Source organism: Aureobasidium namibiae, assembly GCF_000721765.1.
Source record: "Aureobasidium namibiae CBS 147.97 unplaced genomic scaffold scaffold_10, whole genome shotgun sequence".
In the NCBI taxonomy this organism is placed as follows: Eukaryota; Fungi; Ascomycota; class Dothideomycetes; order Dothideales; family Saccotheciaceae; genus Aureobasidium; species Aureobasidium namibiae.
This window is the reverse complement of record NW_013581199.1, coordinates 231,101-246,329: the sequence shown is the minus strand read 5'-3', so window position 1 is coordinate 246,329 and position 15,229 is coordinate 231,101. Positions and strand designations below refer to the sequence as shown.

The window sequence follows — 15,229 nt, the reverse complement described above, 5'->3', positions numbered from 1 at the left end:
ACGAGTATTTTATGATATCTGACTCAGCATCTCCATCGAACAGTTATGGAAGGTCGAACATAGAAGCCACAATCTTTGGGTCTGTATGTCATGATTAAGAACTCGAAATATAGCATTAACATAAGGGGTGAATTTGAACATGCCGTGGAAGATAACTATTTCATCTTATCGAGTTGATGTTGAAGAGAGCGTTACTGGTTGTTATCTCCGGATGTCGGCCAACCGGAGGTGAATGGCTCCTGCCTTCTCAGTCGTCGTCTCTAGATGTGCCTCTCCCACACCATCAGCTCTGCTTCGTCGGTTCTATAGAGTTCTCATTCTTGAGAGACTGACGATCTCGAATCCGTTCATTCTCCGAGTCCATCACACCATTTCTATAATTCTATTCACATCACCACATGAGGCCAACGGAGATTACGCACTATCTCCACAAATAAGCTTCTGTGCTCCACTCCGAGGCTCTTGATAGTCCGGCTCGAGTCCTGGCCTTCCAGTACCACCTTCGCTTGTTCACCAACATAAGACGATCACGGACAAGATGAGCTCTCCTCCTCGTGGCCAATCAGAATCCTCTGCCTCACAACAAAGCCCGATCTATGCACCAGCAGCAGACGATGAATGGGAGGACGATGACGACATGGATTTCGAGGACGAAGATGGCACCGAATACGCAACGGGAGATGAAATTTACTTTCCTGGATCGGAAGACATAGAGGAGACCGAGTTCTATGGTAATACATTCGTACAATACAAAGGGTTGAAAGTTGTGGCAAAAGCTAACATATATTGAACAGACGCCGACGAGGGACTCGGACCCGTCCTGATAGACTTCGAGACGACCGACGACGACGACGACGAAGGCAGAGAAACAACGGCAGGCGCTGAATCAACATCTAACGAGAATGAGGAGGAGTCATCACAGGCAGAGACGGCACGACCACAGCCTGCGAGGCAAACCATCCATCGTGAGTGGCAATCTGAGGCCCATACGAGGTACACACCGGCTGATGGCTTGTAGTCACACAACAGCAGATTCTACAACTCATCGGAAACACTGGCCTACGAGGACTTTTTGCGAACGTCGTTGGTCAGCAACGAGGAGGTGGTCTTGTTGCCGACGACGACGATGACGACGACTACGAGGACGACTCCTACCTTGGCTGGCGCGCCATGGGCAGAAGGACTAGACGGCCTAAAAGAGAAGGCTCTGGGTATCCCAAAGTCCCCAGCGAGGCGGGCAAGAAGCTAATGGAATCTGGTACATTTGGCACTACCGAGCGTCCACGAGGAACATTTGGACGTAAGAGGAAGCTCGCATATCGGAACATGATGCGTGAGCTTGGAGTGGGTGGCTACGGTGCTCAGAAGAGTGCCAACAAGCTCATATCCCAGACCATGATACCCTCAACACAGGCCGACAGCATCATCAATTACAACCACCGATGTTATTCTGGCCAGTTTTCCGACGATGGCAACTTCTTCTTCTCGTGCGCGCAGGACTTCAAGGTTCGCATGTATGATACTTCGAACCCATACAGATGGAAGTACTATAAGACGGCGCACTATTATGGCGGTCAATGGACTATTACCGATGCGACTCTGAGTCCGGACAACAGATTCCTCGCTTATAGTTCTATCAGAAGCGCCGTATGTCTGTCTCCTACAGATCCCGACAACACCATGGACCCTACAGTGCTCGACTTTGCCGATATGGGACAGGCCAGAAGAACTGGACGTGGCTGGGGCCACTTTGGTATCTGGTCTCTGCGCTACTCTGGCGATGGACGTGAAATCGTTGCCGGCACTTCAGACTCAAGTGTCTACGTGTATGACATTGAAACTCGGCAATCTATACTCAGAATCCATGGCCACAGAGACGACGTCAATGCCGTCTGCTACGGCGACAAAAGCTCGCCACATATTCTTTACTCTGGATCAGACGATACCACATTAAAGGTCTGGGATCGACGATCAATGGGTGACGGTCGTGAAGCTGGTGCCTTTGTTGGCCATACCGAGGGTATCACATACATTGATAGCAAGGGTGATGGCAGATATGTGCTCAGCAATGCCAAGGACCAGACAATGAAGCTATGGGACTTGCGTATGATGATGTCGACCGAGAGATTCGACAAGATCGATCCAGAAGAGCACACGACGGGCTTCGACTATCGATTTGCACCTTATGATGAAGAAGAGTACGAAGCTCATCCTCACGACTGCAGTCTGGTCACTTTCCGCGGCCACAAGGTACTCAAGACGCTCATCAGATGCCACTTCTCACCACCAGGCAGCACAGACGGTCGATACGTGTACAGTGGAAGTCACGACGGCTCGGTCTACATCTGGAACATGGATGCCACATTAGCAGGCAAGATCGATGTGCTGGAAGCAACGAGGAACTCACGACCCGAACGAGATGAGAGATACGTGGATCGCTGGGAGCACGGTGGTGGACGCAGCCAATGGAGCACCATTGTTCGAGACGCGAGTTGGCATCCCACTGCACCAGTTGTCGCTGGTAAGTCGAGTCCTCTGACAAACTTTTGATCAACCACTAATTTCGAAATCGCAGCAACGTCATGGAACGGATGGGACCACGGTTTAGGAACATGTACAGTTCACAGCTGGAACGACGGCAACACCTCAGACGAGGGCGAGCCCAAGATGGGAGCACGACTCAATCCACAACTTGAGCAAGACAGCCGATACTACGAGAACACTGCTACCACCGGCCGAAGCACATCTTCACGCCGGTCGAGGTTTGTCACCAGGGCACAGATGGCTCGAAACGAAGAAGAGGAAGAGTAGGCTTCTTCTGACGAGGATTGTGATGCCTCATTGCGCCGGATGTGTAAACTTTTCTTGTCACGCACGGGCAAGTAGTAGGGTCTTTTTCTGGTGCTCCGAAGTGCTGGCTATATATGGTTAGGGATTCAGTTTGGGGACACTCCTTTTCGTTCTTCTCTCATTTGCTCAAAGTGCTGCAGAAGAGCGACGCTGTATATACGACGGAACATTGCTTCTGCTTCAATGCCAGCTTTCCGGAACGTGAATGCATTCTTTCTTCTTTGAGTGCAGCGAGTCTAAAATTCACGGAGTCCTCCTTTCAAAGAGTACACAAATCCGTGTTTTTGACGTGTTTTTGTATTTGCGAATTGGATGGTATCAAAAGGTATAATTGCAAGAAGATGCCCTTTCTGTTCTCTTTTAACGCCCTGAGATTCCTTCGCTCTTTTCTTTTGAGTAGAAAGGTGGAAATTGTACAATCGGAAAACGCTGGAGGCGGGTATGTCTCAAGAAGAGGTACTCGGTGAGGGATGTCGCGAAGAGATATCGAACTGTTTTTGTGTGGTGTTTTCGAGAAGGGGTATATCGGAGGATGTGGTATGGCTGCAAGTACATTTATGCGCCACCGACGAGAATGTTGTTGACGGGGATGTGGACTGTATCGTCGAATCAGCCCTTGTTCTCCCTGCTCTCGCTCTTTCTTTCCTGAACAAATGGAGGAGTGTTGTAGTACGTACTCAGCTTGACAATGTAACCAATAACGCCCATAACGAGGAAACCGACGCCGACGGCCTGGCCGATCTTGAGGAATTCGCGCTTGTCGGGCTTACTGTTCCACAAAACATAGTTAGCATGGATGTAAAGAATAGGCCGAGTAGGAGAGGCGACAAGGGAGAGAAACAGGACAGAGGGTAGGAGAAGGATTGACATACGTGCAGCGGTTGATGAACTGAGTGCCGTCCTTGACAAACTCGCGGGGCATCTCCAAAATCTCTTGCATTTGGCTTGACGACATTGTTGCTTTTGTTGTGTGTGTGAGTGAGATGTGGATTGAAAGTCGGAGAGTCGGTGTGAGAGAAGAGCAAGGTAGGCAATGGAGTGGAAATGCGACAAGCGGACAGGAGATGTTGCGGCGGTAGAGTACAGCTGGCTATCGCTTTTGCGGAGTAGAGAGTTGCCTTGCCCTTGGTGGTGGTCTGTGCGCTGGGGCAGAGTCGCTGCTGCCCGGGCTGGGGGCTGGATCTTTTGGGCTTCTTTCACGTGAAATACTTTTGACTCGATCGTTGTTGAGTATTCTGATGTTCTTCTTGATCGAGGGAGGCCTTCAAATACACAACGGACTTGTATGTAGTCTTTGTTCGTGGATTATGTACAAAGGAATGCTTGCTCATGAAACTTCTGCTGAACGCCATCGCATGCCAAAAATGGGATTATATACTATTTCTTGACCAACAGACCATCGCTCTCCAAATCCTGATCATCTATAGCAGGCTTCTTGTTGAAGTCCTTGCCGCCAGCATTGTTGGTAGCATAGATGTCGGCAATGCAGAGATCAAAGGGTCCAGGGACACGATCGATCAAGCCAATGCCAATGCTTCTAACCTTTTGACGCATCATATCGCTTTGAGGCTCGACGACCATACCGTGGTTTGTACGGACGAACTCGCTAATAGGCACAATGACCGTCTCCCAACTGCCAGGTTTTTGAGCATATAAACGGTGTTGGTGCAGATCCGTGGGCACGATCGACTCTGTCTGGACATTGACAAAATATTTGCGAGCGTCACTCTTGACTTTGAGAGCAATGTAGGCGTACGAATCGAGATCCCAGAGGCCTTTGCCGAATAGATTGCGACCCATGTCTCTTGTACGCCAAGCTGCATAGCCGGATCTTTGAATATTTGGTCTGTCGGTGGGAAGTTCGTTCGAGATTGTGCCGTGGAAGCGGATGTGCGGAGGATCTTGTGCTTGTGCGGGAACAAAGTCGAAGTTGACGGTGGAGAAGCCGCCCATGTCTTCGTCGGACATGACTTTGCATACTTCGTGCGAGTCTGGTTTGTCGAAAGTGATTAGAGGGAAGGGTTTGTCGGGGCGGTTGATTGCTTCGGCCTTGAGAGCTGTTTGTTGCGACCATGTTAGCTGTGGGAGTCGAGTCAAGTGCGGCGAGACGGACCAATGCTCGACAGCCTCGAGAGTTCCTGTAAACTCCGCTTCCAGAAGCCAGGCGGAGCTAGTAGGCGTCTTGTACACTGCATGTTGAATTGTGTGGTGATCGTGTGTTGCAGAAGGCAAGGAAAGAGCGATGGGTAATGATGATGAGGATCTGATAAGCTTCGATGGACCCTGGTGGTTTTCGGGTGTCAGGTGCGATGATGCCGAGTTCTCGATCAACGCCGCCCAAATGCGATTATTTTTCCATCCAGGCACCAATTCCATCCCGAGTCGTCAACACCACCCAACCCACTCAGCGCCTTCGGTCCCTCCTGACTCCCCTCTCTCTGTGCTACAACCACTCAAACTTGACGTCACCCATCTCACACTACTCTCGTTCATGACGGCCAACCCGTCCATCGCCGCCGCGCGAGCTGCTGTCATCGATCCGAGCCCTATACCTCAATCACGAGAAATTGGAGACGCATTTCCTCAACAAGCACGGAATGGAGCCAAGCTAGCCTCCTCACCACCACCTGTCGCAAAGTCATGGGCCCACTTTGTTGCTGGAGGGTCAGTCTGCATCCGCCGCCATTACTGCTGAACAGCATGCTGATTCAATTGCCACAGTCTGGGTGGAATGACAGCTGCTACTTTGACCTGCCCGCTTGATGTCCTCAAAACCCGCTTACAATCCGACTTCTACCAATCACAACTTACCGCCGCCCGCGCCGCGCGAGGCGTACCGCCTTTGTCGCAACTCTCCTACTCCCGAACTGCAGCCCTCCACATTCGAGAAACCTTCCAGATCTTGACCGCTATACCTCGCACTGAAGGCTACCGTGCTCTGTTCAAGGGTCTTGGACCCAATCTCATCGGCGTTGTGCCAGCACGAGCCATCAACTTCTTCGCATACGGAAACGGAAAGAGAATCCTGTCGCAAAACTTCAACGATGGCAAGGAAGCATCTTGGGTACATCTGCTAGCCGCCGCTGGATCAGGCATGCTCACCGGAACCGCCACGAACCCTATCTGGCTTGTGAAGACGCGACTGCAACTGGACAAATCAAGAGCAGAGAAATCCGGTAGTGGCTTGGACGGAAGAAAATACAAGAACGCCCTGGACTGCACAATGCAAACCGTACGCTCAGAAGGCATCCGTGGACTATACAGAGGATTGAGCGCAAGCTACCTGGGCGTAACAGAAAGCACATTACAATGGGTCCTCTACGAAAAAATGAAGAGTTACATCGCCGTACGAGAAGAGCGCATAGCCCTCACCGGCCGCCAACGCACTTCTTGGGACGAAGCAATCTCTTGGTCCCTCAAACTTTCAGCCGCCGGAAGTGCCAAGTTTGTCGCCGCACTCATCACATATCCTCACGAGGTCGTTCGCACACGACTGAGGCAAGCACCTGTCACCACTTCGATAGATGGCGTACCACAACTCAAATACACTGGCTTGGCCCAGTGCTTCAAGCTGGTCTGGAAGGAGGAGGGTATGGCTGCTCTGTATGGCGGTCTTGTGCCGCATATGCTCAGAGTCGTGCCCAGCGCTGCCATCATGTTTGGCATGTACGAGGCTGTTCTGCGTTTCCTCGGAACCGACTCAGGTGTATAATAAAGATTTTGTAAAAGATGTTCTGCAAAAAGGGGTGCTGGAAGAGGTGTACAAAGAGCAAGAAAGCATTGGAGATATGGCGCAAGATCTTTGGGTTCATGGTGCTCAGGAGAGCCCATTTTCTATCCCATTTCCTTAGATGTAACAATAGCGTGTATGTGTGGGAGGAATGTACGAGCGAGGAACAACTGTTGTAACAAAAGGGGCGAGCCAGCGTTGAGGCCGCCAGAAATCTCACAACTCCATCTTAGGAATTTTGCAGCCAAGGTCACTATACCATTTCGACCAATGTCGAGTACATTCTGCAGTATCTACTGTCATACTTCTTCCATTGATCATTTCAGACCGAGTGTCGCCGTCAGAGTGTCTGTTTTGAGACACGTCCCATAGCCTCACATCTTTACTAGGTACCTTCCAAGAAACCCATGATCGCGCTTCTGACGATATTCGCAAGGCAAGGTGGGTAGTCGGGTTAGCACTAGCTCATACCAAGCTATTTGTTTGATCAAGCAAGAGGGCGGAAGTCGGAAGAGTTGAAGTATGATAGAAAAACGGTATACAATAATTACTTTGTAGATATATACAGAACCATCGTGTCAACGACTGAGTTACATCGACCACGACCAATGATAAAAAAGAAGCTGCGCTATGAATGAGATCAAACAAAGAAACGAAAAACCACAAACCCCTGCCGGCCCCCTCTAAGCAGAAACCTCGGAAAGAGTGTAGCTGTACGATCTCGAAACAGTGATGCGGCTGTTGCCCTGGTACTGTCCATAGTTGGTAGCGTACTGAGGCGACCAAGTCTGGTTGTAAAGCCCACAGTGCAACTCATAAGCAACACCATCCTTACTCTGCACCCAAGAGTTGAAGAAACGACAGGTTTGGAAGCTGCCGTCGCGTGCAGGGTGGGCTTTGTTGTAGGCAGTCTGCGAAGTGCATGCTGAAGCGCACACACTGGGGTCGTAGACGGTGCTGTTGTCAAAGGGCTGCACGCGGACACCCATGTACGTGTCGTGGCGGTTGGCGTCCAGAGGAGCGTTGATGGCGCCGCCGAGTTGGGTAGGGCCATCGTAGCCGGGGATGGTGGCAGGAGCGGGGACTTTGTTGTAGGCGTTTGAGCCGGTGATGACGACCTGGAACTCGTTGCGCCATTGGCCAAAGTTCTTGGCTTGGGAGGAGGAGACACCGGCGCCCCAGAGGGTGCACTTGTAGTTGGTGAGGGATTGAGGGTTGGGGCAGTTGGTGTGGTTGGGGTCGAGGGTGGGGTCGCGCTCGCTGTAGATGTTGTAGGCCTCACAGCCAGTGGTCTTGTCGCAGAGAGATGCACAGCCGATGCTGTCGTATGAGGTAAGAGTCCAGAGGCCCATGTACTTGTTGGCGTTGAGGGAAGCGTTCAAGCTGGTGAAAGCAGAAGTGTAGCCGTCAGGAGTGGGAGCGTTGGCAGACAGAGTCTGGAGCTCGGGAATGGCGAAGAAGCCGTCGATGGTGTCGGGAGAAGCAACAGGACCAGAGCCAGCAGGCTGCGACTTGCAAGTGCCATCACGGCCGATCAAGGATCTATGCTCGGCGAGGGCAGCGCCGGCAAGGGCAGAGACGATGAGAGCAGAACGCATATTATTGTTTGTTGATGAAAGATAGTTGGTATAGTCGAAGAGAAAGTATGAAGGAGAGTGGAAGAGATGGGATGATAAGAAGCCAACTTACCTCGAGAGGACCATATCTTATATACAATGGACCCGAGGTGATGTCTACCATCGAGTCATGGATGGAGTGGTCTCCAGAGGGTTACTTTGGTTCTCCAAGGCGCTATACTCACTCGTCGACATTTGCCATGTCTAGTGGGCTGAAGGATTTGAACACACCGAAATTAGCCATTGGTCACGACCATACGGGAGAGGCGACAAGCTTGGTAGACCGCGAATAGTTGGCAGAAGGAAGTGCTCATTCGCGGTTGCGGACCCTCGGGGTGCCGAGTAGGGTTCAACGGCACCGAAGAAGCCCTCGTGGGAGAGCATAACCGTCGTAGCTTCCCTGAGACTGAGACAAAACTTCTGGAAAGCTCGTACCTTGTGGACCATCCTGAAATCACGTATACACGTCCAGTGCCTCAAAATAGAGCTGCGAAAGATCTGGAAACACCTACTCCAAGATTGACCGGGAGATCTGCAATATTGATGTCTGTTCACCTTTGAAGATCATCTTACTGCTCGGCTCGCGTAATACGCATTGGATTTGGCAGTTGCAATTATCCAGCCATGCTGAGCGAGTCAGGTGGACCGTGGGGAAATTTGGTGCATGACATGTGGTCGGCGAGGATTGGAAGCTGTATCAGAGTGAGACAATACCATCGAGTATGAAATTTCCGTTATGCCAGGATGTCTAACGGCAGCGAAGTAGGTATGGATGGTGCACACGAATAAACTCGTGTCGAGATGCTTGAAAATCAGAGACAAACAGCACCGTCACCGGAAGATCCGGTTTGAGACAAAAGGCCACGACAATCGTCATCGAAGAGCTCTTCCAGAGTTGTCAATCAGTCTTCCAGTATAGACATGGAGCAGATATGACCAGAAGCATGTAGACTCTATTGTGGAAGGATTGGCCGTCACGGCTTATACTGCAAAGGTAGAGAGCAACCCACGAGTAGATCGACCAGAGGTGCTCGTTACGGGCCGCGCATACCAGGTGAAGATAAGAGTGGATAAGTCTGTGAGCGTCCAGTCAAGGGGTGATCAGTCGCGCCATGCGATAATCCATCAAATGCGATCTGGGCTCGTAAGCGGAAGAGAGACGTGTCGGTTAGTAAATGACCGTATCCTCATCTGCCTCAACTACGATATCGCCCGTGTCATCTATGCTTTCTTTCCTTTGCCGGTCATCATCCTCTGCTGCCTGCTCTCGAGCTTCCCTCTCTTCAGCTGTCTCAGTTGCGGTTACGCTCAATAGGTTCGGCTCAATCTCCGGATCTGCAGCTCCGACGTGATCTTGATCTCGATCTTGTAGAAGCGCTGTTTCGGTGGCTGACTCAGCAGTATGAATAGTGCCATTTGGCGCATCCTGGACGTGGGTGGATGTGGTGTCTTGGTGATGAGGGTGTCCGTTCGAGTCTCGGTTCTGCCAGCTTTGGCGAACTTGATCAAAGTCGTCAAGCTCCTGGTCTATCTGAACGTCAACGTCCTCGCGTTGACGATTGATCAGGTCCTCCTGTTCTGGAAGCAGTTCCCATGGCTTGAAGTATAGCTTTGGTTCGGCGGCAGTAGTCAGGAAACTCGACATGGCCTTCATGTTCTCGTGCTTGATGCGCATGTTGGCCTCGTCAACCGTCCGTTGTTCCTTGGTGCGCGCGACGTTCAAAATCTCGAGTCGCTCTGTCTGTCGATCGCTGAGTTCCTGCTCTTTCTGGCGGCGACGTTCCTCCTGCTCAGCTCGTCGTTTCGCTGCTTGCGAGTTGACCGGCCTGGTCTGGCCCAACCCACCTAGTAGACCTCCAAACAACCTTTGTGTGCGCTTCTTCTCATCGATCGGTTTCACAGGGCGTCTTTCGCGGGCGGGTGCAGCATGTTCCTCCCTTCTGGATCTGTCTGGTGAAGGCGATAGCCGTTGTCGTTTGGGAGAGTCATGTGAGGCAGAGGATTGGCGACGTTTCGTTCCAGTGCGTGTTTCTGGAGGAGTTTGTGACGAGGCAGGCGAGCGGCGATTTGGTGAAGATGGAGTCGCGTCGGGCAGCACGACGGCTGAAGCTATTACTCTGCATGCACCATTAGTCTCACGGATTGTATGCAAGTATACATATATGCTTGGCGAGCTTACGAGTCGGCCATGGGAGATGATTACAGTATGCCGTGTCCGAGATGGATGATTAATGGTGGGTGCAGGAACATTCCCGAAGGCCGAGTGCTGCATCTCGACCACCAATGAAGCCTGCCCCGCTTGACATCACAATGAACCGCTTACACAATCACGGAGCTATGGCGAGACCTGCTCACTGCATATATGTCTCACGACGTCCATTGAAATTTGAATGACATTTGTTTCTTTCCAATGATCAACTGATTTCTTCCAACCATCGCATCATAATGGCAAACACTTTGAATAACGCCAACAAGGCCGCTTGGCTCACCGAGGCCAAGCAGAACCCATTCAAGGTTGATCATGCTCCCATGCCATCTGCTGGTCCAGATGAGGTCGTCGTCAAGAACAAGGCTGTGGCAGTGAATCCTGTCGACTGGAAAATCCAGGACTATGGCCTGTTCATTCAAAATTTCCCCAACGTGCTCGGTATGCACCCACTTACATCTCCCCTACCTCATTGAGTCAAGCCTTCTGATCATTTTTCAGGTACCGATGTTGCCGGTGAGATCTATGAAGTCGGTTCAGACGTCAAGAACTTCAAGAAGGGCGACAGGGTTCTTGCGTAAGTCCAATCTCCCCGTAAATACCGCCTCGATGCTGACAAGTATCTTTTAGCCACTGCATTGGTCTTGGTACAGGCAAGCCTCAAAACGCTGGTTTCCAGCTCTTCTCAGCAGTTCCCGCCATCCTGACCTCCAAGATTCCCGAGCAAACCTCGTTTACCGAGGCCACTGTTCTGCCTCTGGCTATCTCGACAGCAGCAGCTGGTCTCTACCAGAAGGGTTATCTTGAGCTTCCATACCCGACGGCATCTCCTAAGTCATCAGGAAAGGTCATTCTAGTCTGGGGAGGTTCCAGCAGTGTTGGCTCAACCGCCGTCCAACTCGCTGTAGCCAGTGGCGTCAAGGTTGTCACCACTGCCTCCAAGCACAACCACGATTACTGCTCCAAGCTGGGTGCCACGACTGTCGTCGACTACAACAGCTCTTCAGTCGCCGAAGACATTGTTTCTGCCATCAAGGATACCGGCGCAGAGTTCGCTGGTATCTACGACAGTATCTCTCTGCCAGAAACTTTCAAGCACTGCTTCGAGGTCCTGCAGAAGGCTGGTGGTAGCAAGAACATGGCCACTGTTCTCCCACCTCCTGAAGACAAGCCCTCCGACATCAATGTCCAAGGCGTCTTTGCAATCACCATCGCCACCCAACAGAAGGAAGTTGGTGAAGCCGTCTGGCAAAAGTTTGTGCCTGGTGCCATCCAGAGTGGAGATCTCAAGTGCTTGCCCGAGCCCTTGGTTGTCGGTCAAGGCCTGGAGAGCGTGCAGAAGGGTCTTGACAAGAACAAGGCTGGTGTCAGTGCTAAGAAGGTGGTCATTGAGCTGTGAACATGATGCCCTTTGAGAGCAAATACCTCAGAAAGAAGCAAGTCTAGCAGTAATGTAATATGTTAGCCAAAATGAAGCTGAGGGTAACTACCTTGCCGCTCTAAAGTTTTCTATTCTGTACTGTGATGATCAATGTCCAAACACACTCCGCGACTTTCGGCCTTTTCGAATATATCAATCTCAATAGTCGACCACTGGCGACCACGCAGTGTCTGTTAGAAGCACGATTTGACCTTTTTTTTTTCTCTCTCTCTCGCGACAGGCTCGCGGTCGGTATGCGCTCACGGCCATGACTTGATGGAGGAGCTCAGCACACGGCGAAAGTGGGAATCCGATCAATTGCGAGCGGAAGGATCGCTTTAGTCTCTCGAGTCATCTTCTTTCCTACCGTAGTGAGATTGAACAGGTTTTAAAGAGGTTGTCATTCTTTTTTGGTGGTATCTTGAAAGTTAAGGACTCGAGAGCTCCACCGTCTCACGACGTCAAAAACAAACGTGAACCGCGGCTGTGCGAACCACGCAAAGCACCTGCCAATCACAACAATACCGATTCCAACGAGGATATCGCAACGAAATCATCCCAACGACTAGAGACTGAGTCTCTGTGTACCATGCAGACTGTTCCTTGCTAGTGGAATACTCAATCCTTCAGACCGAATTTCCCTCTCGTAAGCGTCTGGAATACTGGACAAAAATATCGCTAAACATGTCGCGATTCCTTACACCATCAAAAATATGCATACTCCTTCTGGTTCAATTATACCGTGACGGAAATGTGCCGTCCAAGAGCACGATATCGCTCCTTTCGTTCATCTCCAAGCACACGATACACAGATCACCACTTAATGCCTCCAACCACAGACCATTGACTCCGCCATCAATCGAAGACTTCGAGGCTCTACTGGGATCACATCAATCTGCGATTCCTGGCCGCTCTCTGTACCATCTGTTTGTCGACCACCTCTGGGCAATTCACGACTTCGTTACCTTTACTGCATTTCTCCAAGACCAGACGTCAGTGACGGCTTCGCTCCAGGAGCAGGTTGAGGGCAGCAAGGCAAAGTTCGTATGCAGTCCAACAAGTCCAATCGGTCAATTTGTCAGAAGATGCTATCTGGAGTCTGTCCGGTTGCAATTCAGTGATGCCTACCAGCTCTGGGAGGATTTGGTTGTTTTTCGCGAACCGACCAAGGACAACTATGTCGAGCGGAATCCCAGATCGCCATATGCCAACTATCATCCGAATGCAGCGTCAGCAAATTTGTTACAGCCAGATCAGGGTGATGCGTCAGTGATTCTTCTCGATCGTATGAACAAACAGGATGGTCGACCTGCGGTACCGTCAAGTCTTGATGATGTCGAGAAGGTGATGCACTTCCAGCTAGGGCAGCTCCAAAAATTGGGTAGCAGGGTGTCGGACGAGATGAAAGCTCAACTGAGAGCTATGGTTGAACAAGGCGCATCAAAGCCTTCGGATATGCACTTCATCAAGTAAGTTGCATTCCGCCGATACAAAGATGTGTAATGTTGCTAACCAGAACAGTTTCTTTGATGCCTGGAGAAGTGGTGCATACAACAAGGCTATTGAGCTTCTTCATCGTTATTTCGATTACACCATGGAGAGCCAAGGCACAGACCACATCAAGACATACCACCAATATGCCTTGCTCCATCTAGCAGTTCTGCACGCAGACTTTGGATGCTATGGTGAGGCTATCTCCGCCATGAACGAATGTATCGCGACCGCTCGTGAGAATCAAGATGCTCGTTGTCTGCACTTCAGTCTCTCTTGGCTTGCCCATCTCCGAAAAGCATATCCCGAGTTCTCTCGCCTCGAGAATGGTGGTGAGGGCAGCGAGCTGGCAGGCAACGAAAGCGACATCATCACCTTCCTGCAACAGAAAGCAGTGGAGAACAAAGACTGGGCAACCCTCAGTAGCTCTCTGCTTAGCCAAGCTGAAGTCAATGTCGAAAGTGGTGGCAGTGTCGCGAGAGCTTTGGAACAGATTTACCAGTCCAGCTATCTCAACAGCTTGCACAATGTTTCCAGCATGATACCCAGTCAACTCCGACTCCACTCGGCCATCTTCAACAGGCTTGGTCAGATGCCGCTGGCCGAACATTACTGCAAGGTCATGTACCATGTTTTCAGCCAGGATGCTTCGAGACCGGACGTACTTAACGTGGTGTTACAAAATGCGCATATGCATAGCATCTTGGGTGAAACCGAAGAAGCATACGAGCTTCTCAGACAAAATGACCCCTCCAAGGAAAAGACATTGCGTCTCGATAACACATTCACTGCTTTCGCTGCGATGATCAGTCTGAGACGTGCCATCCATCGGTGAGTTCGGAACGGACTCGAATGATGTTTGTCCACTGACAACAACCAGCAATGACTTTTTCGTCGCCGAAGAGTTCCTTCGCCAGCTGAAGCCCATCAGGCAAACAGCAGACGCAGGCGTTATTTTCGAGACACACGTACTCGAGATCGAACTCTTGATGCGGCAAGGAAAACTCTCCAGTGCGTTTGACTGCATCGAAAAGCAAGTAGCTGAAGCAAAGGCTGCGGATAGTGCAGGTAAGAAGATCGTCCAAGGTGCGGCAACAGACATGACTGATCTTCGGCAGATATTGTACGGCGCATTAAGCTGTTGATTCTCAAGGCAAGACTGTTTGCAAAGGCAGGGCTGCCGACCAAGGGCTTCAGCATTGCAATGCGAGCAGCTTCATCAGCACAAAGAGCCATGATCATGCCGGCGATGTGGGAAGCTATAGGCGCCCTGTCTGTCATTCTCATTGACCTTGGTGAATTTGATGCAGCCAGAAGTCTGGTCGATGCCATCATGCCGCAAGTAAGTTGTTATCAATGGCGTCTGCAAAGTTCCACGTGCTAATCGCAAATAGGTACTGGAAGGCGGTAACACAACTACAATTGCACAGCTATATTCGATCCTGACAGACTCTCATGTTGGCCTTGCCGGCAAGACTTCCGAAACAAATGCGAAAGAGAGCTCTGGTCACATCGATGCCGCATTCATCTATCTCAATCGGGCACACGACGGTAAGAACGTTCCGAGCATCTGACGAATTCCAAAACGCTGATGTGGATGAAACAGCATATGTCAAGGTCGAAGACTTGGACGGCACCCTGGACAGTCTGATGAAGAAGGCAATGCTATACAAACACAGAGACGACGAGGACATGATCGAAGAGATGGAGCGTCTGTACAACAGCACGGTTCAAGAAGCCGAGAGAAGGCAATTGGCAATGCATGGGCAAGGGGTCTAGACAAGTAGATAGTCGACGAGAACACAGCAGTAGCTGACAGACGAAACGTTAGATAATAGTTTAGATGCATGACCTCTGCTATCTGTACAATTGGCGCGAGGTGACTCCCAATTTCTACGGCTCTTTGAGCGCGAGGA

At 50.8% G+C, this 15,229-nt stretch overlaps 8 protein-coding genes across 8 annotated transcripts; 4 read left to right on the top strand and 4 right to left on the bottom strand.

The window, feature by feature from the left end:
• Nucleotides 1-538: 538 nt before the first annotated feature.
• M436DRAFT_64399 (WD40 repeat-like protein) lies at nucleotides 539-2,811 on the top strand (the record flags this gene model as incomplete). Its single annotated transcript, XM_013571242.1, has 4 exons — nucleotides 539-731; nucleotides 795-965; nucleotides 1,019-2,521; nucleotides 2,576-2,811. 4 exons carry the CDS (start codon nucleotides 539-541, stop codon nucleotides 2,809-2,811), a joined length of 2,103 nt encoding a protein of 700 aa, XP_013426696.1.
• Nucleotides 2,812-3,405: 594 nt separating this feature from the next.
• On the bottom strand, nucleotides 3,406-3,805 carry M436DRAFT_73358 (secE/sec61-gamma protein; the record flags this gene model as incomplete). Its single annotated transcript, XM_013571337.1, has 3 exons — nucleotides 3,406-3,446; nucleotides 3,528-3,619; nucleotides 3,723-3,805. The coding sequence occupies 3 exons, from the start codon at nucleotides 3,803-3,805 to the stop codon at nucleotides 3,406-3,408; spliced, it is 216 nt and encodes a 71-aa protein (XP_013426791.1).
• A 422-nt stretch (nucleotides 3,806-4,227) lies between these two features.
• On the bottom strand, nucleotides 4,228-5,045 carry M436DRAFT_48425 (CIA30-domain-containing protein; the record flags this gene model as incomplete). The annotated part of the gene is made up of 2 exons (XM_013571129.1): nucleotides 4,228-4,907; nucleotides 4,964-5,045. 2 exons carry the CDS (start codon nucleotides 5,043-5,045, stop codon nucleotides 4,228-4,230), a joined length of 762 nt encoding a protein of 253 aa, XP_013426583.1.
• A 296-nt stretch (nucleotides 5,046-5,341) lies between these two features.
• On the top strand, nucleotides 5,342-6,562 carry M436DRAFT_82494 (mitochondrial carrier protein-like protein rim2; the record flags this gene model as incomplete). The annotated part of the gene is made up of 2 exons (XM_013571336.1): nucleotides 5,342-5,514; nucleotides 5,572-6,562. The coding sequence occupies 2 exons, from the start codon at nucleotides 5,342-5,344 to the stop codon at nucleotides 6,560-6,562; spliced, it is 1,164 nt and encodes a 387-aa protein (XP_013426790.1).
• Nucleotides 6,563-7,284: 722 nt separating this feature from the next.
• On the bottom strand, nucleotides 7,285-8,136 carry M436DRAFT_25260 (uncharacterized protein; the record flags this gene model as incomplete). Its single annotated transcript, XM_013571042.1, has 1 exon — nucleotides 7,285-8,136. A coding segment is annotated over one exon (852 nt), but the record flags the coding sequence as incomplete, so codon positions are not given.
• Nucleotides 8,137-9,364: 1,228 nt separating this feature from the next.
• On the bottom strand, nucleotides 9,365-10,386 carry M436DRAFT_73354 (uncharacterized protein; the record flags this gene model as incomplete). The annotated part of the gene is made up of 2 exons (XM_013571335.1): nucleotides 9,365-10,313; nucleotides 10,376-10,386. 2 exons carry the CDS (start codon nucleotides 10,384-10,386, stop codon nucleotides 9,365-9,367), a joined length of 960 nt encoding a protein of 319 aa, XP_013426789.1.
• Nucleotides 10,387-10,641: 255 nt separating this feature from the next.
• On the top strand, nucleotides 10,642-11,801 carry M436DRAFT_48383 (oxidoreductase-like protein; the record flags this gene model as incomplete). Its single annotated transcript, XM_013571119.1, has 3 exons — nucleotides 10,642-10,843; nucleotides 10,904-10,979; nucleotides 11,033-11,801. The coding sequence occupies 3 exons, from the start codon at nucleotides 10,642-10,644 to the stop codon at nucleotides 11,799-11,801; spliced, it is 1,047 nt and encodes a 348-aa protein (XP_013426573.1).
• A 705-nt stretch (nucleotides 11,802-12,506) lies between these two features.
• On the top strand, nucleotides 12,507-15,092 carry M436DRAFT_82490 (putative anaphase-promoting complex subunit Apc5; the record flags this gene model as incomplete). The annotated part of the gene is made up of 6 exons (XM_013571334.1): nucleotides 12,507-13,291; nucleotides 13,344-14,144; nucleotides 14,194-14,381; nucleotides 14,432-14,655; nucleotides 14,708-14,864; nucleotides 14,920-15,092. The coding sequence occupies 6 exons, from the start codon at nucleotides 12,507-12,509 to the stop codon at nucleotides 15,090-15,092; spliced, it is 2,328 nt and encodes a 775-aa protein (XP_013426788.1).
• Nucleotides 15,093-15,229: the final 137 nt, after the last annotated feature.